General features: G+C 46.6%; 2 protein-coding genes across 2 annotated transcripts; both read right to left on the bottom strand.

The window, feature by feature from the left end:
• Nucleotides 1–365: 365 nt before the first annotated feature.
• Nucleotides 366–23,013, bottom strand: TRIM54 (tripartite motif containing 54). Its single transcript, XM_053588663.1, has 9 exons — nucleotides 22,510–23,013; nucleotides 7,200–7,372; nucleotides 5,613–5,784; nucleotides 2,342–2,437; nucleotides 1,591–1,824; nucleotides 1,306–1,328; nucleotides 1,073–1,197; nucleotides 845–937; nucleotides 366–532 (listed from the first exon to the last, which is right to left on the bottom strand). Exons 1-9 carry the CDS (start codon nucleotides 22,675–22,677, stop codon nucleotides 522–524), a joined length of 1,095 nt encoding a protein of 364 aa, XP_053444638.1. The 5' UTR covers nucleotides 22,678–23,013; the 3' UTR covers nucleotides 366–521.
• Nucleotides 23,014–25,441: 2,428 nt separating this feature from the next.
• Nucleotides 25,442–26,530, bottom strand: DNAJC5G (DnaJ heat shock protein family (Hsp40) member C5 gamma). The gene is made up of 3 exons (XM_053589507.1): nucleotides 26,418–26,530; nucleotides 25,898–26,159; nucleotides 25,442–25,713 (listed from the first exon to the last, which is right to left on the bottom strand). Exons 1-3 carry the CDS (start codon nucleotides 26,528–26,530, stop codon nucleotides 25,546–25,548), a joined length of 543 nt encoding a protein of 180 aa, XP_053445482.1. The 3' UTR covers nucleotides 25,442–25,545.
• Between the last annotated feature and the right edge of the window lie 525 nt (nucleotides 26,531–27,055).

The following is a 27,055-nucleotide window of genomic DNA, read 5'->3' as shown; positions in this document are numbered from 1 at the left end:
GCCTTTGGCTTCTGTTGTGGGGACGCGGCAGGATGGGAACCTTTGGGAAAGTGGGGGCCTGTCAGGCCAGCAGGAGGGACCAAGATGCTTAAGGCGGCGGGGTGGTGGCGGGGAGTAGAGGACAGCTTTCAGCCTGTTCCAGCGGGGCCCATCGCTCCCAAATCCCCAGGAACTCAGATGTCCCGGCACCGCCGCACCACCCTCGACCCTGGGCGCTAGGCTCACGAGTCAGCCCCTGGCAACCAGGAGGCGCCCAATACGGGTTAACTTCATTTCTGCCCCACCCCCCACACCCAGGTCCTCAGATTTGAGGAAATGCAGGAGGGCTACGGAGTCGCCTCCCAAGCCAAGGCTGAGTGGGCAGCTAAGGAGATACGGGTCTGGGAGCCACCGGTCCTTTATTGAGCTTTCCTTTAGGTGGGGCGGGCGCGCCCAGCTGGGTGGCGCGTTGGTCTCAGCGCAGATCCCCCACCACCCTGGCGCCAGGCCCGAGCCGCTCCGGCTCTTGAACTGTGGTCGGGTCAGTGCAGGCCTGTGTCCAGGAAAGAAAGATCAGTGGTCGGGCGCTCCAAAGGAACAGGGCAGCCCCAGCCCCCCGTTGCCACGCGGGCTTCTCCTGTACTAGCAGACCCAACTTGGTCTCCCAAAGTCCCAGAGAAATGGCTGGTGGGAATGCAAGTATACTTTTGCGCCCTAAGGGAAGTCCCTTTGCGGCTGTGTGGCTTGGGGGCACTTAAAAGGAGCAAGGCTCCACAAAATCCCTGGTGCCACAGGGGAGGCAATGGCCGGAGGGGGCCGAGAGTGCCAACTAGGCCCTGCCCCAAGCCCCTCAGGCCACTCTCACCTTCCGGCCCCTCCAGCCGCTCTTCCTCCGGCCCTGCGCTGCCCTCGTCCCGGTCCAAAGACACCTCCTCATCCTCTTCCTCCCCGGAAGCGCCTGGGCCGAGGAAAGCCGCGTTAAGGTGGAATTCTTGCCTTTCCGGCAGCCACACCGCCTCACCTCAACACCCAGGATCTGAACGCCCAGCCCAGCGCCCGCACCCCTCCTTCCCTCCCTCCCGCGCTCCCTCACCCGGCTGGAAGTCGATGGTCCTCAGCATCTCGGCCACGTGCTCCACGCTCACGGTGAACTGGTCCATGCTCTCATAGCCTGGCTCCGGCCGTCCTGCCAGCTCCACCTTCGACATTGCCCCGACCCTGCGGTGGCCACAGAGAGTCGGGTGGCAACGTCCCTGACCCCCAATCCCTCCCCGAGCAGCGGGGTTGCGCAGCCCCTTCCTTTCCCGTCCCTCTCTGCCTACTCACTTATTGATCAGCTCCTTGGCCTGCTGCAGGGAAGAAAAGGAGGGCAAGAGTAAGCCCCGGGCCAACCCCTGGCAAGGTCCCATTTCTGATTCTCACTGCGGCCCTGCGGGGCAGGTGGGGATGCACATCCCAGTCGTCAAGGAGAAGACGAGCTCAGAGTGGGTGACGTGCCCAAGGGAGTGGGGGCAAGTAGGTGCAAGAGGCAAGACGCGAACGTGGGTTTCCAGGAGCCAAGACCCCGGCTCCTAGCACTGTGCGGGGCCGCCGTCCTCCCCCAGGGCCCACCTGGAGGTACAGAGCCATCTGCGGCTCCTCCATGGACTGTATGGCGCTCTCCACCAGCTTAGAGGAGGCCTCCAGGTGGTCCCCGTACTGCCGGATGAGGCCGCGCACGCGCTGCAGCTTCTCCTCCTGCTGCCGGGCCAGCGCTTGCAGCAGTTCGCCCTTGCGCTCCTCCAGCACAGCGCACAGGGACTCGAACTTCTGGTTTAACAACTGCTTCTGCCTCCGGCTGTTGTCCTGAAATACCCCGAGCAAGAATGAGAGAGGGCACGGCTGAGGGCTCATAGCCCGGAGACCACCAGACCCGCGTCTGGCTCTTCACCAGAAGGAAAGTGACCCACCCATGGTTACACTGTGAATTAGCGACAGAGCCAGAGTCCAGCCCAGATCTTTCTGTAATAAGAACAACATGGTATTTTAAAGTAATTTCACTGAGTGCTGTATCTTTGGTCCTGGTTTTTGCTTGCATTATTCCATTTAATTTTCAAAAAGACCTTCTTGGGTAGCCACTATATTATTGCCACCACTATTTTATGTAGTCAAAAACAAAGCCAAAGCACAGAGAAGTTAAATAACTGGGCCAAAGGTCACAGAGCTAGGGAGCAGCAGAGCTGGGATTCAAACCCATCAACCTGGCTAAGCACATCCCCCCACTCCCCAGGGCCCAGAAACTTTCTGACCAGTTTGGCCAGAGGTCAGAGAGGAGTTGTCTCTAGGAAGCCTGGGCCCGCCCTCTCTCCCAGCCCAAGCTCACCTCAATGGTCTGGCACACCTCCTCCATCTGTGTGATCACTGCTTGCACACGGTCATTGCCTGCCACTAGCATTGCGATGCCATCGCTGAGTTCACTCTGCCACACACACAAGTCAGCGCTTAGAGCCAGAGGACCTGGCCTAGAGCTGCACCCCGCACTCCAGGCAAGGGGTGAGCTAAGAGAGGACTCCTCCCTTCATCCCACCCCCACCAGAGCATCTTCAGAGATCTGGAAAGCTTAGCACAATACCAAAGGTATAGAAACATGTTCTGTGGCTTCTAGAAGGAGGTGGCTCAAAGGAGTAGGGCGCTGGCCCCATATGCCAGAGGTGGCGGGTTCAAACCCAGCCCTGGCCAAAAACTGCAAAAAAAAAAAAAAAGAAGGAGGTGGAGAGAAGAAACCCTCCACCACCAAATAGAGAAGGAATAGTCTCCAAACATCCCCTGAATGCTAGGCACGGGGCTAAATGTTTTACCTGTGGATTCATGTCTTCTATCAATTCTGAAAAATTCTTAGTGATTATCCATTCTCATAATATTGCCCCTTATCCTCTTAATTCTGGGAATCTAGTTAGACTCACATTAGACCTTCTCATTCTCAACCTTCTCACCTCCCAGTCATGCATTCTGTGTGGGTTTGTTTCTTTAGTTCTCTTGTTCTGTTCGCTAATTCTCTCTTCAGAGAAACACACCATTTCACTCATCTATTGAGTGATTCTTTTTTTTTTTTTTTTTTTTTTTTTAGACAGAGCCTCAAGCTGTCGCCCTAGGTAGAAGAATGCCACGGCATCACAGCTCATAGCAACCTCCAACTCCTGGGCTCAAGCGATTCTCCTGCCTCCACCTCCTAAGTAGCTGGGACTACAGGTGCCCGCCACAACGCCCAGCTATTTTTTGGTTGTAGTTGTCATTGTTTGGTGGGCCCAGGCTGGATTCCAACCCGCCAGCTCAGGTGTATGTGGCTGTTGCCTTAGCCGCTTGAGCCACAGGTGCTGAGCCTATTGAGTGATTCTTAAATTTTTTTCTTTTTCTTTTTTGGATTTTAGGGACAGCATACCATTGACTATTTTGTTTTAATATTTATAGTTTCATTTCTAAAAGCTCCATTTGGTTCTTTGTTAAATCTGCATGGTTGTTTTTTATATTCTATCATTCCTTGGTTTTTTATTCCATCTTTTTTATTTTTATTTTTTAGAGAGACAGGGTTCCATTCTGTCACCAGGCTGGGGTGCAGTGGCATGATCATAGCTCACCTTAACCTCAAACTCCAGAGAGCTCAAGCAACCCTCCTGCCTTAGCTTCCTAAGCAACTGGAACTACAGGCCTGCACCACCATACCTGGATAGTTTTAAATTTTTAGTAGAAATGGGTCATCATTTGTTGCCCAGGCTGGTCTCAAACTCCTTGTCTCAAGTGATCTAAGTGATTCTCCCACTTCAGCCTCCCAAAGTGCTAGACTTACAAGCATGAGCCACTATGCCTAGCCTCCATTTTTTTTTAAGCATTCCATTTATGATGATTTTCTATTTTTGATTCCAATATCTGAATGCCTTGTAATTTTTGCTTCTGCTGACTTCACCCATGCAGTGCATTTAATTATGTATCTTTCTGTTCTTTCTTCCTTCCTCCTTTTCTTTTCTTTCCTTGCCTTTCCTCTTTCCCTTTCCCCTTTCAATTTCCTTTCCCCTTCCCCCTTCTCCCCTTCCCTTCCCTTCCCTTCCCTTTCCTGACAGATTATCACTTTGTTGCCCAGGTTAGAGTGACATGGCATCAGCCTAGCTCACAGCAACCTCAAACTCTTGGGTTTAAGTGACCCTCCTGCCTCAGCCTCCAAAGTAGTGGTACTACAGGCACCTGTCACAACACTAGGCTGATTTTTCTATTTTTAGTAGCAATGGGGTCTCATTCTTGCTGAGGCTGGTTTCAAACAACTGAGCTCAAGCAATCCACCTGGCCTCCCTGAGTGCTAGGATTACATGCATGAGCCACCATGCCTGGCCTTCTTTGTAAATCTTCAATTGTAAGAATCTTAATATTTTGGGCTCGGTGCCTGTGGCTCCAGCAGCTAAGGTGCCAGCCACGTACACCTGAGCTGGCGGGTTCGAATCCAGCCTGGGCCCGCCAAACAACAATGACGGCTGCAACCAAAAAATAGCTGGGCATTGTGGTGGGTTCCTGTAGTCCCAGCTACTTGGGAGGCGGAGGCAGGAGACTCGCTTGAGCCCAGAAGTTGGAGGTTGCTGTGAGCTGTGATGCCACAGCATTCTACCCAGGGTGACAGCTTGAGGCTCTGTCTCAAAAAAAAAAAAAAAAAAGAATCTTAATATTTTGTTGATCTTTATCTCAGAAAACCCTGAAGGTGTAATTGAAAATATTTTCCTCAGGCAGCACGTGCATTTGCTTCTGTCAAAGCCAGGTGGTGCGATTGACTGCTTCAGTTCTTGGGATTCCACTTCAATCTGGGGTCTTGGGTGACTTTGATGTAGGTTCCCCACTTTTTAGGGGTTTGGGGGCATGGAGGCATGCTGTGTGGTCTCTCTAGCTCAGTGATATTGGCAGCACTGGTCCTCTGGGAAATGTGCTTTTACTGTGCTTGCCATACAGGGTTCTGTTTTTGCTCATTCTCCCCTCCTCACCTACTCCCACTTGGAAATTGCTTTTATTTTTTATGTGTTAGCCAATATCATTAAAATTCTGTTTTGTTTAGATTTGCTTTTTGAGATAGAGTCACAAGCTGTCACCCTGGGTATAGTGCTGTGGCGTCACAGCTCACAGCAACCTCAAACTCGGGCTTAAGTGATTCTCTTGCCTCAGCCTCCCAAGTAGGTGGGACTACAGGTACCCGTCACAATGCCCAGCTGTTTTTTGGTTGTAGTTGTCATTGTTGTTTGGCAGGCCCAGGCTGGATTCGAACCCACCAGCTCTGATGTAAGTGGCTGGTGCCATAGCCGCTGAGCTACAGGCGCCGAGCCTAAAATTCTGTTTTATGCTGAATCTAGTTGTGTGATAGTGAGAGGACCTTGAGAGTATCTCATCCAACATAATGAAGTCTCTGCTTTCACCCTTATCTAATTTTATCCTGAAGCAACTCCCAGAAGTAGGTATTCTCATCCCCATTTTACACGGGAGGAAAATGAGGGCCAGAGAGGTCAGGGAACATACCCACAGTCATTCACGGAGTCAAGCACAGAGCTGGGACTTTAGCTCTTACCTACATGACTTAAAAGCCTGTCCTAAGCACCCCCCATACCTGTTCCCTCCCTGATTGATACCTTCTGGCGTTTGTAAATGGTGGGCAGAGGGGCCACCTCACAGTCCTTGTGGGCACCAAAGACCTTGCAGAGAGAGCAAGTGGGCACTTCACAGCTCAGGCAGTAGATGTTGATCTTCTCTTCCTCATGTTCCTCACACATGAGGTGCTGCTCAGCCTTGGAGTGCAGTGGCCTGGAGGGTGGGGGCAGGGGGCAAGGTGGGCCAGGGGCCAGACCCAGGAGAGATGGGCCCTAAGCATGTGGGCTCCATGAACACCATCTCTTCTGGCTACACTAACAGCCACCTTCTCTGCCCCTGCAGCTGAAGCCAGAAAAGCAGCCTGCAAGACGGAGTCTGAGAAGCTAAACTAAAGCAGCTCAGCTGAACTAGTCTGCTTAGCTCAGATTCTCTCCCATAACCCCCCAACTGTCTAGTTAAGGTTTCACCGTTAGTGCGAGGATGTTCTTGGAGAGGTAGTCACACATAGACAGTAAGTACTGTAATACTGTTAGAGTAAAAGTTACTTTGATGTTGTTTTCCTTTATGATTTTCTTAGATACTTTAGGATAAAGGTTGCTTTTCTTTCTTTTTTTTTTTTTGGAGACAGAGTCTCACTCAGTCGCCTTGGATAGAGTGTTGTGGTATCATAGCTCACAGCAACCTCAAACTCTTGGGCTTAAGTGATCTTCTTGCCTCAGCCTCCCAAGTAACTGGGACTGCAGGTGTCCGCTGTAAAGCCTGGCTGGTTTTCTAACAGTGCAGCACTGTTGGGGGATCTTGCTCTTGCTCAAGCTGGTCTCCAACTCCTGAGCTCAAGCAATCCATCTGCCTCAGCCTCCCAGAGTGCTAGGATTACAGGTGTGAACCACTGCATCAGGCCTTGGGTAAAACTTACTTTTATTGGTATGTCGTTAGAGTGAAGGTTACTTTTATGTTGTTTAAACATTTAGTACTGTTAGAGTGAAGACTACTTTGATGTTGTCGGCTGTCAAATAAAGTTAAAATTTTCCTTCTGTTTTCATTATTAAAACTATTAGAATTTTAACTTAGGCAGAACAGAACTCTTGCTGTTCTCCAGATCACCAGCCTTTCTGACAATAAAGCTTGGTAGACCGAATCCCCCGTCTCTGCATTTGACAGTGACAGGCAGCCAGACTCTCTCTGTCCAATAACACAGCTATGGCTGTGGCTGAGCCGGTGGGTACTTCTGCTTCTGCAAGAGGTAGAAGAGGCCTGAGTCCGAGAATAGTCTGTATTCCAGGGGGCAGGGCAGTCCCACAGGACAGGAAGTCACGGAAGGTTGGCAAGGACCTTGCCGGTGGACTGCCAGCCTCTCCTCAGGTAGAGAGGGTTGCAGCGGTTCTTAACCTGTGGCTCGGGACCCCTTTTTAACAATGAAAATACATTGTGGCATTAGGAAGGTTGTGAGCCACTGGGTTAAAGTGAAGCACGGCCCAGGGAATTCAAGCTGCACTCTCTGGGTGACCTGGGGCAATTCTCTCCCTTCCCTGGAAGAGGCGGGTTATTGTTCCAGTCCCTCCCCCTTGACCCTCCCTCCTTGGCTGTGTCCCAGGCACTTCAGAGAGGCAAAGGCCCTGACGGCTCACCTTGATGACTCCTGCTTGTAAATGTCGATAATGTTCTCCACTAGCAGGTTTCGCTGCAGGCCATAGACACCATGTCGGTCCAGAACAACCTCATGCCTGCAAGATGGGCAGCGGAATCGGCCTCCTGAAGACACAGTAGTGGAGCCTCGGGATTGCCACAGAGGGTTTGAGGCCTGTGGGGACAGGTGGCACGAGAGAACTGGCACAGTGAGGCATGGGAGAACGGGGTGGAGTAGGGGAAGAGCGGAGGGGGAGGCACTAACTCTTGTCTATGGCTGGGTCCCGAGTGGCGGTGGAGAGCTTTCTTCCCACCTTTGTGTCATTCCTCAGCCTATCTCCTTGAATGCCCATGCATCCAGAGCTTAGCATAGACCACGGCTTAGTCAGACGGGATCTCTCCAGAGGGCACCAGCTTGGAGCTGTGAAGACATACTACCCTGTTTTCCCGAAAATAAGACAGTGTCTTATTTTAAGGTGTGCTCCCAAAGATGCGCTAGGTCTTATTTTTAGGGGACGTCTTATCTTTCCTGTAAGTAGGTCTTATTTTCAGAGGATGTCTTATTTTCAGGGAAACAGGGTAGTCTAGGCACAAAGGCTGAGGCAGGAAATGGACTCTGAGTGGTACAGCCTGGAGCTCCAATCTGGAGCCTTCATGGGCCATATCTGGGGAAGATTCTCTGCAGTCCTGGGCAGGGGTGCAAGCAGAGACAAATGCTGAACAATGCGGTTGACTAGCCATAACTAGCTAAGTAATTTGGGGAAATTCCTCCAGGGACTGGTAGTCAGGAGTCTTAGGCCCATGTTGCTCCTGGTGCTTTTATTTTCTTTTTTGTTTTTTAAACTAAGTTTATTTATTATTTTTTTGTTGTAGTTTGGCTGGGGCTGGGCTCGAACTCACCACCCTTGGTATTTGGGGCCAGCACTCTACTCACTGAGCCACAGGCACCGCCCACTTTCTTTTTTCTTAATGTAAATTTGGACAAGCATTCAACCTCTGTGGAACTAATGATTGAGTTAGCTTATTCACTTCACATCAAATTGTGAGTGTGCCAGGTAATTGCTAGGCTCTGGGTTAAGGATATGAACAAAATTCATCCCTCCCTTAAAGACAAGAAGACAGATAAAAACTAGTCAGATGGGTGTTATGATGGGAGAAGTTCAGTAGGAAGATTACCAGAGATGCCCTTCACTCCTCCCACTTTACACCTCTATTTTGGAGAACCCACAACACCCCATCCTGTAAGGGATGGCCACAGATGACTGGCTCAAAACTAAGGACATGATCACCTGACAAAAGCAGGGTCAATCGAATATTCTCTCCCAGGAATTTTGAATTGAGACACAGGGATTGAGCTGGCTGTACCACGTGCTACTTAGGTATTGAAAAGACCTGTGGAGTTGGGCTAAGAACTGGCATCCATCATGGCCACTCTGGAAAGTGTGAGGGGTCAGAAACCATAAATCAAAAGGCTAGTCTGCAGAGAAGGAAGAAGACTCAATTTGATAAAGAGTCTTGAGAAAGAGAGATGAAAGACTGGCAGAGACTTCTGATTGCTACCTGATGTTCACTCCTTCTTCTGTGACAGAGGCTCGGAGTTTTAGCGAGACTCATGGTATCAAGACCATGAATTCAAGGCTTTCTTCCAGTGGGGTATGACCAGGTGCCTGTGTTCTGGGGTATAAACAGGAATGTTTTGTGCAATTCCTAGGAAGCATCTTTAATGGAAGGGCTATGCCCTACTCTCTTTTCTCCTTCCTGTTGGCTGGACTAAAGATGTGTGGCTCAAGTTGAAGCAGGCATCTTGAGTCATGAGGAAGTAGCCACAAGTTGAGAATGGCAACAGGTTTAAAAGGAGTGGGTCATTGATGAGACAGTCCTGAACTGCCTACCCATTCTTTGAGAGAAAAGCAAACTTTTACCTGCTTCAAGCTGCTGTTATTTTGGGGTTTCTGCCACTTACGGCAGAACCTAATCCTAACTGGCTGGAAGACCATGCACTCCTAGAGAGTAATGGGGACAGTAGTCACGTATGACTTGGTTTGTTTGTTTGTTCAGAGGCAGAGTCTCACTCTGTCACCCTGGCTACAGTGCAGTGGCATAACTGTACCTGGCTGCAACTTCAAACTCCTGGGCTTAAGCAGTCCTCCTGCCTCAGCCTCCTGAGTAGCTGGGAGTACAGGCGCACCTATGCCTGGATAATTTTTTCTTTTTCTTTTTTTTTTTTTTGTGGAGACGGAGTTTCATTTTATCGCCCTCAGTAGAGTGCTGTGCTATCACAGCTCACAGCAACCTCAAACTCTTAGGCTTAAGTGAGTCTCTTGCCTCAGCCTCCCAAGAAGCTGGACTACAGGCGCCTGCCACAACACCTGGCTATTTTTAGAGATGAGGTCTCACTCTGGCTCAGGCTGGTCTCAAACTTGTGAGCTCAGGCAATCCTCCTGCCTCAGCCTCCCAGTGTGCTAGGATTACAGGTGTGAGCCAGTGTGCCCGGCCCTTTTTTTTGGAGACAATCTCACTCTGTTGCCCTGAGTAGAGTGCCATGACTTTATAGCTCACAGCAACATCAAACTCTTGGGCTTGAGTGATCCTCTTGCTTTAGCGTCCTGAGGAGCTGGGACTACAGACATGCACTGCCATCCTGCCTGGCTATTTTTTCTTTGTTTTTTTTCTTTTTTTAGTAGAGATGGAGTCTTGCTCTTGCTCAGGCTAGTCTGAAACTCCTGAGCTCAGGCAATCCAACTGGCTTGGCCTCCCAGAGGGCTAGGATTATAGGCATGAGCCAACGTACCCAGCCAACTTGGTGTATTTAGGTGTATTTCCTACAATTGGGTTCCATGACATTCTCCAAATCCCTGCGCTATACACCAACCAGAAGACAGGTTTGAAAGGACCCTATGTGTGCACAGCAATACCCCATTGTGCACAGGGCATTCAAGTCAGGGGAGCACATTTTCTGGGGATTCCTTGAGACTCAGAAGAAGTTAACACTTTAGCCCATGGAACACAAGGAACAGATTAGAGTAGACCCTCTCTGTAAGTTGACCATCCAAGAGATTGTAACAAACTGGTCAACATACAGAGATGGTCAATACAGGAACTTCCATTGAGTACATGTGGTGCGTGTCCAGCCTATGAAAATTCGGTCAACTCGAGGAGGTCAATGTAGGGAGGTGGTCAACTATGGAGGTCCTACTGTAGATAATCCAAGGCTGTGTCTGTGCATGTGTCCTTCTCAGAAGCAAGAAACGTGTGATATTGGTATTAGTCTAGGGAATGTGTTGAAGTATATAATCACTAGCTTTTGTTTGCTTAATACAATTACTTTTCAATATTTAGAATCCAAGTGAGTTAGAGGGTATTGGGAGAACTCTAAGTCTGCCAGCCTAGAGGATCTCACTCTTCCTTGCTTTGCTGGTGGCAAGCATACAGGGTGCTCAATGAATGTCTGAGTGGGAAGATACGGGACCTTTAGCCCAAAGCAAAGACAAATTGAAGCCTCTCTTCCTGACCTCTATCCCCCACTGACCCCTTCTTCCTGAGGCACACAAGCAGGGATACTCATTATTTAATATTCTCAGGGCCTATTATGTGTTAAGCATTGTGTCATAGGCTTAGAATTTAATCTTAAAGGGCTTAATCCTAAATCCTAAGGGGCTTCTTGTAAAGACGGTGGAGAAGATGAACTTTTATTCCTAACTTAGACTACAAGAAATATAATCACAATAGCTAACATCTACTACTGAGCACTTACTTTATACCAAGATTTACTCTAAGTTTTATTCGCATCAAATTCATTAAATCTTCATACCAACCCTCTGAAGTAGGCACTACCATTAGCCCCACTTCAAAGATGAGGAAAGTGTGACCCAGAGAAGTTAATTAAATTGCACATGGTCATCAGCTAATACGTGGCAGAGCCAACAATACTTGAACTTGGGCACTCTGACTCCAGAGCCTGTCCTAACACTCATTACACTACATTGTCAGATACAGTAAAATTTAGGCTGATTAAAAGATGATGCCCAGAGCTAACATTCATCTCTCTGAGCGTCAGGCAGACACAGATTTCTTTTTTTTAAGTAAAAGGGTCATGAAGGATCAAACATTAGCCCTTCACAGAGGAAAGAAACTACAGCCTGAAAACCAACTATGCAATTGTGGGTTGCAGTTGTTTAATCAAAGATAAACAGAAGATGACCCATCAAATCAAAACTCTGTGTGCCATGGAGCATGATAAGGGCCCTGCTTCCAACCATAATGACCTGCTTGTCAAAGGAAAGAGCTCAAATCTCAGGGGTGACCTCCTCCCACAGAAAGACACATGTGGAGCAGATAATTCACTGGATTCTGTGGCAACAATATTCTGAGACAACATAACCAAACTGAGACATTCAACTACTTATTAACTCAGGTCATACTCCTGTCTTCACCAAAGAAGCCAAAGGACTGAACAGAGATTACAAACCAATGACAACATCCAGCCAGGTCGTTTACATTTAAGAGAACAGTGATAGCCGGGTGTTGTGGCAGGCGCCTGTAGTCCCAGCTACTCAGGAGGCTGAGGCAAGAGAATCGCCTAAGCCCAAGAGCTGGAGGTTGCCGTGAGCTGTGATGCCACAGCACTCTACCGAGAGTGACAGAGTGAGACTCTGTCTCAAAAAAAAAAAAAAAGAGAGAGAGAGAACAGTGAAAGAAGCCAAGGTAAACACAATGGATTGAGTCAAGAATTCATTGTCAGCCCCACATAAAACCACTCCTATTATAGAGGAGTGATAAACATATGGGATCCAACAGGAGATGCAACCCAAAAGAAAAAAGAAAAAGAAAGAAGAAAAAAGAAAGCGTGGAAAGCATGACAAAAGACAGATAAAGAACACTCTTTGGAAGAAGAAATGTTCCAAGATTCAATACAATTTCTTTCTTTTTTTTTTTTTTTTTTGTAGTTTTTGGCCGGGGCTGGGTTTGAACCCGCCACCTCCGGCATATGGGGCTGGCGCCTACTCCTCTGAGCCACAGGCACCACCCCGATTCAATACAATTTCAATCAAACTTTTTTAAAAAAATTAAAGAAAACATAGTCTATTTGATTAAAGAAGAGATATAAGTGATAAAAGCTGGAGAAGAAAAGAGCTGGCAGAATTAAGGAAAGAAATCAAGTAAAATGTATTATCAACATAGAAAAAAAATCCACATATAGCACAGTAGAATGAAGATGCTGATAAAAGTCATATAAATTGTAGTGGAAATTAACAGAGGTAAAATTAGTCAGGACTACAGCCTACAAATGGATCAGCCCTGAAGACATTATGCTAAGCAAAATGAGCCAGACACAAAAGGACAAATATTGTGTAATTCCTCTTTTATGAGGTACCTGGAATAGTCATATTTATAGAAACAGACCGTGAAATGCTCTTGCCAGGCACAAGGAGGGGGAATGAGAAATTACAGTTGAATGGGCATGGACTTCCGCTTTAGGATGATGAAGAAGTTCTGAAGATGGATCGTGGTAATGTTTTCACATCAGTGCTTTGTCACCCTAAAGACAGTGCTGTGGCATCTTAGCTTACAGCAACCTCAAACTCTTGGGCTCAAGTGATCCTCTTGCCTCAGCCTCCCGAGTATCTGGGACTACAGGCACCTGCCACAGTGCCCAGTTATTATTATCTTTTTTTTATCTTTATTTTATCTTTTATTATTATCTTTTTATTACCTCGCTCTGGCTCAGGCTGGTCTCAAACTTGTGAGCTCAGGTAATCTACCTGCCTCAGCCTCCTAGAGTTCTAGGATTACATGTTGAGCCAACATGTCTGGACCATTTACCACAATTCTAAAAAAAGAAAAAAGTGATCAGGACTTGCTGGTTCATCTCAGGCAATGGTTTTCAAACTCCCACAGTCAGGGCTGACCTGAGGTGGGCTGGGAAGGCACTCTAACACCACCTCTCCACCATTCCCCCACCTGCCAAAGAAATTTCTTTAGTAGCTCATCTCACTGTTTAGTCACTGCCTTTCCAAAGAGGTACTAAGTACTTTAAGAGTCCCTTTCTTGAGATGGGGGACTGAGCACACCTGGGAAGGACAGTGAGGCGAGCTGTGCCTTTGTGTCCTCAACATCTGGCTCAGGCTAGCGCTTCTCTCTGCAAGCAGACACCACAGTCCAGTATGTCACATGTGGCCTTCATCCCGTTTCCAGAGTCTCCTGTCATTTCCAAAGCCTGGCTGACTTTCCAGAGCAGCCCTGCCTTCCTGAGGTAGCTTCAACATTTGCCCCCATCTGCCTTCCAACCCCACCTCCTTCACTAGTCTATGGCTAGTACATGTGTGCACATGCCTTTGTTACTAGCACTAAATTCAACTAGTAATCAAAGAGTAAAGTTTATCTTTTGGACTTTCTAGGGTCCTCTGTGTTTTCCAAAGTAAGAGTATACAAACTGATGACAAATATGAAGATTTTAGGTGATATGAGGATGGACAGTCAAGATTTTCATGTGTTAATTCTAATCCACATTAGGAAAAGGATAGCCCATAAAACTGATGATTTTTTCATGGATTTTATTGTTTAGAATAAGGATAAATATCTAAGCTTCAAAAGCAAGTCTTTTAAAATAGAACTATTAAATTACAATATAGATGGTATACAAGTATGGCAACAATTGGGAAGTCAGGCCTGGCGTGGTAGCTCACGCCTATAATCTCAGCACTCTGGGAGGCTGAGGCAGGTGGATTGCTTGAGCTTAGGAGTTTGAGATCTGCCTGAGCAAGAGCAAGACTCAGTCTCTAAAAATAGCCTAGTATTGTGGCAGACACTGATAGTCCCAGCTACTGGGGAGACTGGGGCAAGAGAATCACTTCATTCCAAGGATTTGAGATTGCTGTGAACTATGACACTACAGCACTCAATCCAGGGTGACAGAGTGTGACTATGTCTCAAAAAAAAAAAAAAAAAAAAAGTGTCTGGGCTGGCAGGTTCGAACCCGGCCCAGGCCTGCCAGACAACAATGACAACTGCAACAAAAAAATAGCCGGGCGTTGTGGCAGGCACCTGTAGTCCCAGCTACCTGAGGCAGGAGAATCGCTTAAGCCCAAGAGTTGGAGGTTGTTGTGAGCTGTGACTCCATGGCACTCTACCCAGGGCGACAGCTTGACACTCTGTCTAAAATAAAAAAAAAAAAGTGACTTGTGTTTCAGACTTTTTGCAATGTTGGGTGGCTTGAGAAAGTCATCTACACTGGCTCTGGATAAAATTGTTACTGCTTCTGGGTAATATCTCTGCATTTTAAGAGAGGGTGTTTAGTGTAGCACAATATAGGGAGAGTGGCACAAAACCACAGTAGTTTTAGTAGCATCTGTGACTTTGTCACCAACAGAAATCACAGCTGCTTTCATATAACATTATGGTTGCTGTTGAAATTTCAAAAAATAATGTACGCCTATCACTACTTCTAAATTACAGCAGTTACGAGGCCCGTTACTAGACCTCATTCTTTAATGTGTTCAACAAGAAGCATGTATATTACTCTAGCAAGCTTTAGATATTTTAGTAATTTCATTCAGGGTTTCCCAAGCTTGTTTTCATTTTTATCCCCTCCAAGGCCATTTTAGACACTTTCCACCCAATATCTCCCCTTTGGGTCTATCTTATGTACTGTATCTGTGGTGTCCCACCTGCTGGCTGGTGGGGCCGGGGTGCATGCTAATTTCACGAGGAATTATTTTGCTCATCTGTGGTGTCGGATATCATGAAAAATATGCACAGACCCCCCCTTTTTTTTGCTGATCAGCTACATTGGGGTTTGTATATTTATTGTGCTGCCCAAGACAACTCTTATTATTCCAATGTACAGGAGAAAAGAAAAATGGTTGACCACCCCTACGAAAGTAAGCTTTTTCTTCCTCCATCCAAGAATCACCCTTTTGCCTTTAGGGCAGAGGTTCTCAACCTGTGGGTTGACCCTCAGGAACTGTACTAAAGGGCTGCGGCATTAGGAAGGTTGAGAACCACTGTTTTAGGGAGTAATATCAACCTCATTGAGGAAGCATGCTATATTTTAGTAGAATCAATTTCCTTTATAATCATATGTATTATATTTTATGCATTTAAAAATATTGTTCTGGACTGAGTGGGTGACTTATACCTGTAATCCCAGCGCTTTGGGAAGGAGGATTGCTTGAGGCCAGGAGTTTGAGATCAGTCTGGACAATACAGTGAGTCTCCATCTCTCCAAATTTTTTTCTTAACTAGCTTGGCATGGTAGCATGCACCTGTAGTTCCAGCTACTTGGGAGACTGAGACAGGAGGATCACTTGAGCCCGGGAGTTGGAAGTTACAGTGAACTATGATCACACTGCTACACTCTTGCCTGGGTGACAAAACAAGACCCTATCTCTAAAAATTAAAATTAAAAAAATAATAATAAAATAAAAATAAAAAAATTAAAATTAAAATTAAAATTAAAATATTGTTCTTAAAAGGGATCTATAGGTTTCACAGACAGGTCCAAGGCATAGAAAAAAAATTACTCTCTGCCCTGATGGAAAGTCCCTAAATTTTCTCATCATAAATAGGAATTATAAGAATTTTATACTCTAAGAGGTCACTGGTAACCTACTTAACACATCTTCATAAGTGTAGGTCTCTACCTTGGGCTAAAGATTTCTCAGCCAACTACTATCTGGTTAACAAAATCTTATTTTCTGCTTCTGTTTATCTTTCTACTTCAAGAATAAGAAATAATTGATTGGTTCTATTATACACATAAACGTCTTGTAGGGAGTCAGCCCCATGAAGTAAAATTTCATGTGCTGATGATGGGATGTGTAGAGGAAATTCCATTGCTCTAGGAAACAGAATACCTAGATTTATATCCCTACTCTGTCCCTTTGTTTGTGTGACTATAACCTGTTTCCTGTATTCTCCCCTGTAAAATGGAGAGGACATCCATTCTATCTAGCTCAAATGGAATCATGTTTGTGAAGGTACTCTATAAATTTTCCTTTGCACAAGCACAAAGCATCATTAATAATACTAATCTTGACCTTAAAAATAAATTACTGCACAGAGCCACACAGCACATGAAATAACTGTTCTTTCTTAACTGTGAAGGATAAGATAGAATGGAACAAATAAATGGAACTTAATTCTAGGCTATGTTCAAGACTTGTGTGCTGCACACGTGCTATGAACCACCTATCTTTTAGGCTGTGTGACACTTTCTATTTCCTTTGTAATGTTCCATAGCATCTAACAGAAATGTTCCATCTATAAGAGCTCTGTAAATGCAGCTACTCTTGCAAACCCATGCTTATCTCAGAATGTTTTCCCTCTTCTCTGGCTATGCAGGCAGATGCTAACTTGTGACCTAGGCTCAGGATGCAAAGGGGATTGTTGAGGCTATCTCCCCCAACCCACTGGTCTGGTCAGTGATGAGTGATGGGGCAGGCAGATTCTGGGAGCCAGATCCTTGAAACACTCTGAATGGGCGGCGCCTGTGGCTCAAAGGAGTAGGGCGCCAGCCCCATATGCCAAAGATGGTGGGTTCAAGCCCAGCCCTGGCCAAAACCTGCAAAAAAAAAAAAAAAAAAAGAAACACTCTGGAGAAACCGTGGGAAAATCGTGGGCAGAAGGCCAGACATTTGGAGAAAAGTTGGAGTCATAGAAGAATCTAGGTTTCAATAAACGATGAACTGTGGGTGCAGAAGGGATCTTGAGTGGATGCTGAGCTATGGCTGACAGAACCTAAGAGACAGCCTAGCACATGGGGATGATAAACTAGTCCCTACAGCCTGAAAGGAGAATTGATAAGCACAAGAGTGGGCCACGTTAGGACACTGGTAACAGAATGGAAAGCCTTTAAAAAATGGAAATTCATAAAAATGTTTCTTGAATTTGTGAAACCAGCTTATTAGAATTACAAAGGATGTTAAAGACCAGTTTAAAACACTCTCTTAATGTTATAGATGTGTAAATAGGCTCAGAGAAGGTGAAACAGCCTGATTTACATCACATGACAAGTTAATGATGAGACCCGTGTGAAGAGAACCCAGGAGTGCTCAGTCTCAGTCTAGGTTTTTGTTCTCACTAAATCAAGATGCCTCCTACAAAGATCCCTAATCCTGCTGCAAATATAATGCAATTCACAAAATTCTGGTGAGCCAACTTCTCAAATAGGAGCTGCCCAAGGTTGGGCTGAAGAAATCCGGGTGCCCTCCTCAGCAAGTGGAAGTGGTCAAGGAGGCAGTTGGGCTGGGTGTGGTGGCTCACGCCTGTAATCCCAGCACTCTGGGAGGCCAAGGTGGGCAGATCATTGGAGCTCAGGAGTTCGAGACCAGCCTGAGCCAGAGTGAGACCCTGTCTCTACTAAAAATAGCCGGGTGTTGTGGCAGGCGCCTATAGTCCCAGCTACTTGGGAGGCTGAGGCAAGAGAATCGCGTAAGCCCAAGAGTTTGAGGTTGCTGTGAGCTGTGACGCCAGGGCATTCTACCGAGGCTGACAAAGTAAGTGTCTCAGAAAAAATAAATAAATAAAAATAAAGGAGGTAGTTGGGGAAGGATTTCCGGCAGGCCTGTACCTGATTACATTTGATACTAACATAAACCAATAAAGCAACGGAATTCAGGTGGAGCAAAACAAACATCATCTCTTTTCCAGACGGCCCGCCCCTTTGTTAGAGAAGGAGGCTCCTTTCCTGATAGACACCCCCACCCCAGTCAGTTCCTCTCTAGACAGACATCCCACAGACAAGCTGTTCCTGAACAACCTTCTCACAAGCCCTTCTGGTCATCTGTTAAATTACAACAGGTTGCAGCTCATAAACAAGTGCCCACTGTGATGTGGGGGCAGGTATAAAAATAAACTGAAGGCTTGCATTAAAGTAGTCTAGGAGTGAAGAGAATTTACAAATACAGAGACACATGGGAAGATGTTTGTGTCAAAGTCCCACCAACAGCTTTCCTCTAGTCAAAATTCTTGGGAGCTGAGTGGGTGTTAAGTGTGGGGAGAGAGGGAGGGAGAAATTAGAAGGGGCTAATGTGATGTCTTGGTGCTTTTTTCTGTTTCAGCTCAGAGAGAAAGATATGTTATAGCTCAAAAGAGAATTAGTTAAATTAGATGACCACTGTATAAAAATATGTTTAGGGACAAAGGCTTGAGAATAGTATGCAAAAATGAAAATAGTTGTGTTGGGGAGGTAAGATTATGGATGGGTTTCTCTCAACCCATGTTGAACCTTAACATTGTTCAACATTTCCACTTAAAAGTTTTTGTTTTTTTTTTTGTAGAGACAGAGTCTCACTGTACCGCCCTCAGGTAGAGTGCTGTGGCGTCACACGGCTCATAGCAACCTCTAAACTCTTGGCTTAGGTGATTCTCTTGCCTCAGCCTCCCGAGCAGCTGAGACTACAGGCGCCCGCCACAACGCCCGGCTATTTTTTTGTTGAAGTTTGGCTGGGGCTGGGTTTGAATCCGCCACCCTTGGCATATGGGGCCGGTGCCCTACTCTCTGAGCCACAGGCGCCGCCTCTCCACTTAAATGTTTTAATTTTCAAATTTTGTTTTTGAAGTTGTCAATAAAATCACAATTCCCCCCAAACTCTTGTTTCTTGTCTATCTCAGCAAAAGTCTGGAAACCATTTAAATGTTTTGGAGGACAAGGCTGGGCATGGTGGCTCACACCTGTAATCCCAGCACTTTCGGAGGGTGAGGAGGGTAGATTGCTTGAGCTCACAAGTTCCAGACCAGCCTGAGCCAGAGCAAGACTCCGTCTCTAAAAAATAGCTGGGTGCTGTGGTTGGTGCCTGTAGTCCCAGCTACTTGAGGAACTGAGGCAAGAAGATCACTTGAGCCCAAGAATTTGAGGTTGCTGCGAGCTATGACACTGTACCAAGGGTGACAAAGTGAGACTCTGTCACAAAAAAAAAAATGTTTTAGAGGACAGTTTAGATAGACTGTGGTCCAGTCATAACAATGAAACACTATGTAGCTATTGAAAAAAGGAAGATAGACCAGGTGTGGCGGCTCATGCATGTAATCCCAGCACTTTGGGAGGCCAACATGGGAGGACTGCTTGAGGTCAGGAGTTTGAGACGAGCCTACACAACACAGTAAGAACATGTTTGTACAAAAATTGGAAAAATTAACTGGGCATAGTGGCACCTGCCTGTAGTCCCAGCTACACAGGAGGCTGAGGCAGAAGGATCACTTGAGCCTAGAAGTTTGAGGTTGCAGTGAGTTATGATGATACCACTGCATTCTAGCCTGTGTAACAGAGTGAGACCCTGTCTCAAAAAAAAAAAAATAAATTAAAAAAATAAAGAGGGGCTGGGTGCCCGTAGCTCAGTGGTTAGGGCACCAGTCACATGCTCCAGGGCTGGTGGGTTTGAACTGGCCTGGGCCTGCTAAACAAAGAAAAAAAAAAATAGCCGGGCATTGTGGTGGGCGCCTATAGTCCCAGCTACTAGGGAGGCTGAGGCAAGAGAATCACTTGAGCCCAAGAGTTTGAGGTTGCTGTGAGCTATGATGCTACGGCACTTTACCAAGGATAACAAAGTGAGATGCTGTCTCAATTAAAAAAAAAAAAAAAAGACAGAGGAAGATACAGATCTGAATGTGTGGATATGAAATAATCACCAAAAAATTATAGGAATAAAGGGAGGGACAGTAGGGCCATAAGTCTAGTTTAAGTGGCTACATAAATGCAGACACGTACCTACTCATGGAAATGTTCTGCAAGTATTCCCAAGAAAGTTGGTAATGGTTATTTCTATCCGGTGAAGGAAACCAAGGGTCTGAGGTGAACGGCAGATTTGCCTCTCATGATATACACTGTTTGAAAAGAATATATGTGTGTGTGTATAAATTCTAAATGTGACATACTGGTGTCACTTTTATAACTTAACTTTCTAGGCAAGGTTCTAAGGGTATTCTTCCTAAGGGATTTGAAGACAGAAGAACCAAAAGTCCCATCCTTGTCCCCATACTTAGAAAACAGACAATCTGATTATGCCTAGAGTTGTCAAAATGTGGAGGCAATGTGTGAAAAAACTAAATATGCTCATCTTTCAGAGGGAGATCTACGAAGATATATTGAGATGTATATCCCTACATGCAGCTGAAGAAGTGGGCCAGCCTCCTACCAGGCCTCCCAAATAAAGCAACAAGGAATGAGCTGTTCATTCTTCTCTCCTTGCAGGATCTGGGGGTGCTCTGCACTTTAAAAGATACACATTGCTCCAGATCCACAGAACCATCCCCAAGCCCTGGGAAGCATGCTATCTCCCAAATATTCTGCACAGGGTTTGCCCCAAACCATTTCTAGGTCTTTTGGGGCCCAGATCAGTATTCTAGAACTTCCTGAAACCAAAGCAGTATGCTTGGATAGAGAGGGCTGACTTGGACAAGGAGGTGACTTACACGTCTTTTAGGCCCCATGTGTGGGCCTGTTCCTGGATCCCTCTGCCAGATGATACTGTGCGACTTGCACTTTGACATTCTGACCACTTTTCTACAGGTTATATTACCTTAGCTTTCAACACTTCTCTTTGCTTTCATATATTTCAGGTCCTGATGAGAGGTTGTCCCATGAGAAAGGATGGCAAAATCTTTCTGCCATTCCCTCCTGGGTGTCTCAGCCTGAAGGGTGTTCAGAGGGTCACTCAGACCAGGGGAAAAACCAAGACGGTGGGCCAGGCGCCACCCACAACATTCAGTCAGGTCCCCTAGGGGGAATCTATTGGCTCTGGAGCCAAATAATGACAGGGTGGGACACTTAGAAAGAGATGGGAAGGGGCCTCAATAGGAAGATGGTGGGAGAGCTGACAGGGTGCTGGGCACACAGTGAGGATGGCAGACAGCTGGACAGCCAAGGGGCGGGCCACAGGGCACTGGGATGGATGGCCCGACTTAGCCAGACCATACTTTTCCCCAAACATGCTGCCCCAAAGAACTTGAAAGTATTTTCTTGATTATGTTAAAAATCACTTGTGTTCAACACATTTTCTCAAAATTTCTGATACAGATGAAGAATGCCAGTTCATGGTGTTGCTTATCACTGCCATGCACTCGGAGCCAGCCAGCTCTGGTCTATTCAGGGTCTATTTGCAAGGCCTCTGGTGTGTGCACGTGCCTTTGCTGCTCATTTTCCCTGACCTCTGCGCCATTTGTAACCTACTAGAACCTCCACCAATGGCACAGGGCAAGAAAAAAAAGCCCATTTATAAACTATTCTGGTATATGCTGCTTTCATTTTTATTTTATTTTATTTTTTTAATTCTTTATTTCATTGCAGTTTGGCCAGGGCTGGGTTTGAACCCACCACCCTCGGTATATGGGTGGTGGCGCCCTACACACTGTGGCTGTGGCTCAGTGGGTAGGGCACCGGCCCCATATACTGAGGGTGGTGGGTTCAAATGCAGCCCCGGCTAAACTACAACAAAAAATAGCCGGGCGTTGTGGCGGGCACCTTTAGTCCCAGCTGCTCAGGAGGCTGAGGCAAGAGAATCACCTAAGCCCAGGAGTTGAAGGTTGCTGTGAGCTGTGTGACGCCACGGCACTCTACCGAGGGCGATAAAAAAAAAGAAAGAAATCAGTGTCTGCTAAATTGTTATCTGTGAATATGATTAGCTATGCTTTGTTCCATGACCACGAATAAACCAAAACTGGCTGCCTTTCTTGGAAGTAAAATTTCTTTTCTGACTTTTCTCTGCTTGTCAAGTGGCCTCAACACCTTTTAACCAGTAGGCCCTCTTTGTTGATCAATCTGGAGAAGACACAAGTATGAACTAAAGTTGGGAAGAATTCCCAGTCTCCTGCCCACTATGTCTAATTCCGCCCCCTAAAGTGGATACACTGAGCTTTGCCCTAAACATAAATAATTCTACTGTCATTAGAGAACTTTCTCACAGGTTATCTTTTAAATGTTTCATGATCTCATTGATACTTTCTCCTGATTTTTGACAATGTTCTCAAAGTTGGAAACTCCAAACTGTAATGCAGCATCCAGCACAGACTCTTATAAAGCCTGGTACAGCCCCCCTGGCCCTCAGGTCCTACAGGATCTCCTTTCCTCAGTGGGTCATGGCATTCCAGCTGCTGTACACACACAGGCTGTACCCGCCAGCCTGGAGAGCAGCTGCTGACTCATGCTTGCTTTGGGATTTGCTAGGACCCCAGCTCTTCTGCTCTTTAGCCACAAGGGCCGCCACTCCCCTCACAGAGCCCTCGGCCCATCACCTTCTGCGCTCTCAGCTGTGATCTGCCCCGTCTCCCACAAGTCTGCATTGCTTTAGTTGGCCCTAACCCATCCCTGGAGCCCACCTGGAAGACATCATTGGCACACTTCCGGCACAGGTTATGCTGGCAGGGCAGGATCACCACCGGTTTGGAGAACATCTCCAGGCAGATGGGGCAGATGAGCTGCTTCTCCAGGTTGTCCATGCTGTGTGCATCCCCTAGCAGCGGCTTGAAACCCACTGTGAAGTTCATCCCCTCAGCGATAGGACCTACCCCAGACTGGGCCCTGCTCCTGGCCTTCTGTCACTGCCTCTGGACCCTTCCTCGCTTACTTTAGACAGTCTGTGGATTCTTATGTTCCCTTCTGTTGCTCACTCTTGAAATAGCTCTGCTATCTCTCCGGTCCCTTCCTCTAACAGTTCGTCTCTTCCAGATAGCTGTCTCCAGACACTTCTCTGTGTCTCTCTATTCTTTGCTGTGTACCCTTGCCAGGCACTTGTAGCTTTGTCTATTCCTCCCTCCCTCTAAAATTCTCCTTTTGATTCCCAATGGACTTTCACTCTTGTTCACTCTGTGGGCAGCACTGTTTGTCCCTTACTCCCCAGGGAGGAGATTAATTTTACTGAGGGGGCAGGGAGAAAGGGGCATCTGTGTGACATTCCAACTCCCAATTTAGCTCATGTAAGGCGAGCCACAGCTGTCACAGAGTGAGTGACCCTGACTCACTCAGGAATGAGTGACTCCCTTTAGCAAGAGCAAGGGTGAGTGCCACTGCTCACAGTGAAAGGGGAGCCAGCAAAGGTGCTGGTCTCTCACCTGCTCCCACCTAGAAGGCTGCTGTGAGCCCCTGACCTTTGCTCTGGCTGGGCTCCTCTTCCAGGAGGACAGTGGCACAGAATCTAAGACGGCCTGTGAGAGAGAAACCATACATGGCTAGGGTAGGCGGAAAGATCCTGTTAGATCCACAGTCAGTGACATGTTCCTCCTCTACAGGCTTCGCCAGTGATCCTGACCTCCTCTTTAAGACCTCTGTGATTCAGAACAGCCGCACCACAGAGCAGAGAGTGAGCCTAGTGTCCAGCACTTCTGGCCCACTTTTCTTCTTGCTCTGCCTTTTTATATCATCCTAGAAAAAAGAAGCTCAAGAAAATAGAAGTGGCTGTTGTGCTAAGGCCTGGATCTATCTACGAGCATGCCCTTGAGAAAGTAGTCTAGTCCATGAACACATCACTGGAGCCACTCCAGGATTTCAAATTTGTTGGGAAACTGAGAGAAGCTGAGCTGGGTGGAAAGGGTCTGAATGTCAGGGACCTATTTTGGGCACTCAGGGAATCAATCTCCAGGGAAATTTTAGAGCACTGACAAAGTCATAATCACAAGACTCTGGGAAGCTTCTGCCCCAACTCCACAGTTGTCCTGGGCTCCTATTATCCAAACCAGGCTTGTCCCAATTGTGAGCACTGGTCTTCTTTTTCTCCTATAAGCAGTTTTTTCTACCCCAGGCACAATTTGTCTCTTTTGGACTCAATATATGCACTGGGATTAGACAAAAGCTCTTTTATTTACTGACATTCTTTATTCTGTCTCTCAGTTTGAGGAGTTAGTAGGCTCTGACCCTGGGTGGATGGGAAATAAATGTGGAGAGGATACCACACAGGCAGCATAAAGAGGCAAGAATGGGAAAAGAGTCTGCAAGTACAATCTTTTCCTTATCATGTTTCATGCCCCTGTTTTAAGAACAAACTATATGGTGATCAGCCTGCATAAGATGTGCTACAAAGGATGGAGGCAGGAAGGCACTGATGTATGAACTTCAGTCAACCCACCGGACCAAGGTCCATTCATGTTATGCTAATAATAGCTGAAGTCCAAGGAAAATTCAAAGATGGGACTACCTCTAAGCCTTGAATGCACTCTGGTTTTTCCTGAGTTGATTCATGATGGCACAAAATGGGAATGGCAATGCCAAAGGACCTGGGTACCAAAGGAAGGTGAGATCAGCCCCAGAAGGGTATAAGGGCTTAAGAAGGAGCTGATGCTAGGAGTCGTTGGCACACAGAGTTGCAGCAAAGGAGAGTTAACTGGTGCAGCAGTTCCACAGACAGGATTCACCCTGTTCAGTTATCAGGATCTTAGAAGAGATATCACAAGAGGCTCAGAGGTTCTGACAGCTGACATTGGCGGGCACAGGATAAAGAATCTTCAGGACAAGTCTGCCACCACTGGCTGAGACCTTATAAGGGTAAAGATGGGAGGGCTGCTCTCTGACATATTAAAATTGGGATTATGACTAAAAAGAAGAGTAGCCAGATGGCCCCATATGGCCAGGGCAGTGGTATCACCAAAGGCAGAGATGGTGTCCTTACTGGGACAGATGTCATCAGTGTTCCTGAAGTTGGGTCAGCACCTAGTGGTAGAAGAAGGTAGCACCTTATTAATCAAGAATAACCTAAAATTAAAGCAAACCCCCTATATGTAAGAATATAAACACCTGTAGTGTATATTATAAAGACATAAACTTTGCACTATAACTCATGTGAAGTTACTTTCGTATGCTTTTCTTATCTGTTAATTATCTCTGCCTTTCGGTTTACATACCACACTCTTCTTCATCTCTTAATTTTCTTTATTTTCTTCTCTTCTAAAATGACCATTGGCTCCTATGATGCAATTATATATATGATTACATATACAAAGAGTAACAGTACTTTTGGCCTACTGATGAGAAAACCATTACTCTGCTGTTACACGTTAGCATCACTAGGTGGCACTGGTGTGAAGTTCAGTCAACCTGCCATTTTAGAGTTGAAATATGTGGGGTGAGAATAATCTCAGACAATTCATCTTCCTTTTGGGTAGTCTCCTCAAGCCTGTCTTCAACTACTGCCTTTTCCAGGCATACTCTCTCACTCCATTCCTTAGTTTAACAGGAGAGACCAGCGCCACATTCAAACTGTCAGTTTGTGGCATAAGGTACACAGAAACCTAGGGATCTCCTTCTCTTTCTTCACTTTGCTCCAATGCCAGACTTGAAACTGCCACGTTTAGGGGTTAACCTGTCATCTTCACAAGTCTTTATCAGCCCCAATCATTTCCTTCATTGCTAATACAGATCTTACCTCAGTCCCGCCTACGGTTCTCACCTGTCCTTGCAGGCTGGCTCAGGACATTCTGTTGGCATTTCCTTTCACTAACCTCCTCAGAAGGTGGTTTAAGTGTTCCACAGCAAAGACAGCAGCAAGAACAGCAACAGCAGCAAGTGAGCAGTATACACAGGAAGACAAGTGTCTAAAAGGTGGGACAGAATGGCCTCAGTCCAGCAGTTCTTCATTATGACCATTCAAGCTCCCTTCCTTCAATCCTCCTAACACCCAGAAAATGAGATGACACGAGCATTTGTCCTAGAAGAGGTGGGTCACCCCTCTTTCCTTATTCTTTCCTTATTCTTAAGGGACTAGGAAGAATTGTGTACCTTGAACCAACAACTATTCAGAGTAAAATAGTATCTGACGCCTTGTTCGCCATAGTGATCGTACAGATATAGTCCCAATGAGCCATGCTGGTCGTAGACTTTCCTCTTCTTTGGGTCACTCAATATGGCATGGGCTGTGTTGATCTCCTTGAATATTTCTGCTGCTTGAGGGTCCCCTGGATTCTTGTCTGGATGATACTTCAAGGCCAGTCTCCTACCCAGGCAATACACAAAGGAAGGGTGGGGAGAGGGTGAGAAGTGGCTGGGGAGGGTGGGTTAGCATGAGTGACAGGGACAGGTCTCTGTATAGTGCAGAAGGAATGCACGAGGTGTAGTACAAAGGATGAAGGCAAGTAGCCAATATCTAAATTCTTTCCCACGCCACAATGAAGAGGGTGATGGCCCCATTGGGTCCCAAAGTGAAGGCTTGTTGTAATTTAAAAATGGGTCAGGAAGCAAAGTAGAAAGAAAGGTTTAAAGGGCAAAACTCCAGGGTTTAATAAAGGGCTGAAGTCTGAACCTGTAGGCCTTTTTGATATCTTCAGGTGAGGCACCTTTCTTAAGTTCCAGCAATGCATAGAGGGTCCTCCCACTTTGGGACAGCCGCTGGGCTGCTTCCTCTACACGAGCCATAATCTGAGCCAGAGAAGAAGCATTGGTGAGAACTTTCGCAGGTAAGGGCACAAAGGAGTGAACTTCCAGGGACAGGAAACTCACTGCCTTTAGGGGCCAGGCAGGTAAATGAGGACAAAAGGACAAGAGTAAGAGAACAGAGAGTGGGATCCGTGACTAACTGGAGAGTGCAGGTGACCAGAAAGGCACTGGAATTCAAATTTTAAAGAGGAAACATCTTCCCCCTCACATTTCCCAGCATCCCCCAGCTACACAGACGTCCAGATAACCCACATCTAGAGAAGCATAAGCAAGGAGGGGTCCAAGCCACAGAAAGAATTTGATTTTGTCCCGTGCTCCTATTATCTTAAGTAACAGCCCTGGGCCTGTCCATGCTCACTGTTGGGTTTGAAAGACTAGGGCAGTCCCAGCACCTGAACAGGTGTCTTGGGAAGATCCACATTTAGCAAAGGAGAAGCCAGGGCAAACTGTGTGGTGCCTAAGAGAAGGTGGGTGTCCAGAAAGCAGGCCAGAGCGGGTGCCTGA

The sequence above is a fragment of the Nycticebus coucang genome, chromosome 4 (assembly GCF_027406575.1).
Source record: "Nycticebus coucang isolate mNycCou1 chromosome 4, mNycCou1.pri, whole genome shotgun sequence".
NCBI lineage: Eukaryota > Metazoa > Chordata > Mammalia > Primates > Lorisidae > Nycticebus > Nycticebus coucang.
The sequence above is the reverse complement of the archived record's forward strand: the minus strand, read 5'-3'. Positions and strand labels throughout refer to the sequence as shown.

Coding starts and splice junctions, on each gene's coding strand:
- TRIM54 (XM_053588663.1), bottom strand. CDS start 22,677: ATGAACTTCACAGTGGGTTTCAAGCCGCTGCTAGGGGATGCACACAGC. Junction 1,198..1,305: donor GCCAAGGAGCTGATCAATAA/GTGAGTAGGCAG, acceptor TGGCCACCGCAG/GGTCGGGGCAATGTCGAAGG. Junction 938..1,072: donor GACCATCGACTTCCAGCCGG/GTGAGGGAGCGC, acceptor TCCTCGGCCCAG/GCGCTTCCGGGGAGGAAGAG.
- DNAJC5G (XM_053589507.1), bottom strand. CDS start 26,530: ATGGCTCGTGTAGAGGAAGCAGCCCAGCGGCTGTCCCAAAGTGGGAGG. Junction 26,160..26,417: donor GATATCAAAAAGGCCTACAG/GTTCAGACTTCA, acceptor CACCCTCCCCAG/CCACTTCTCACCCTCTCCCC. Junction 25,714..25,897: donor TGAATAGTTGTTGGTTCAAG/GTACACAATTCT, acceptor CCCACCTTTTAG/ACACTTGTCTTCCTGTGTAT.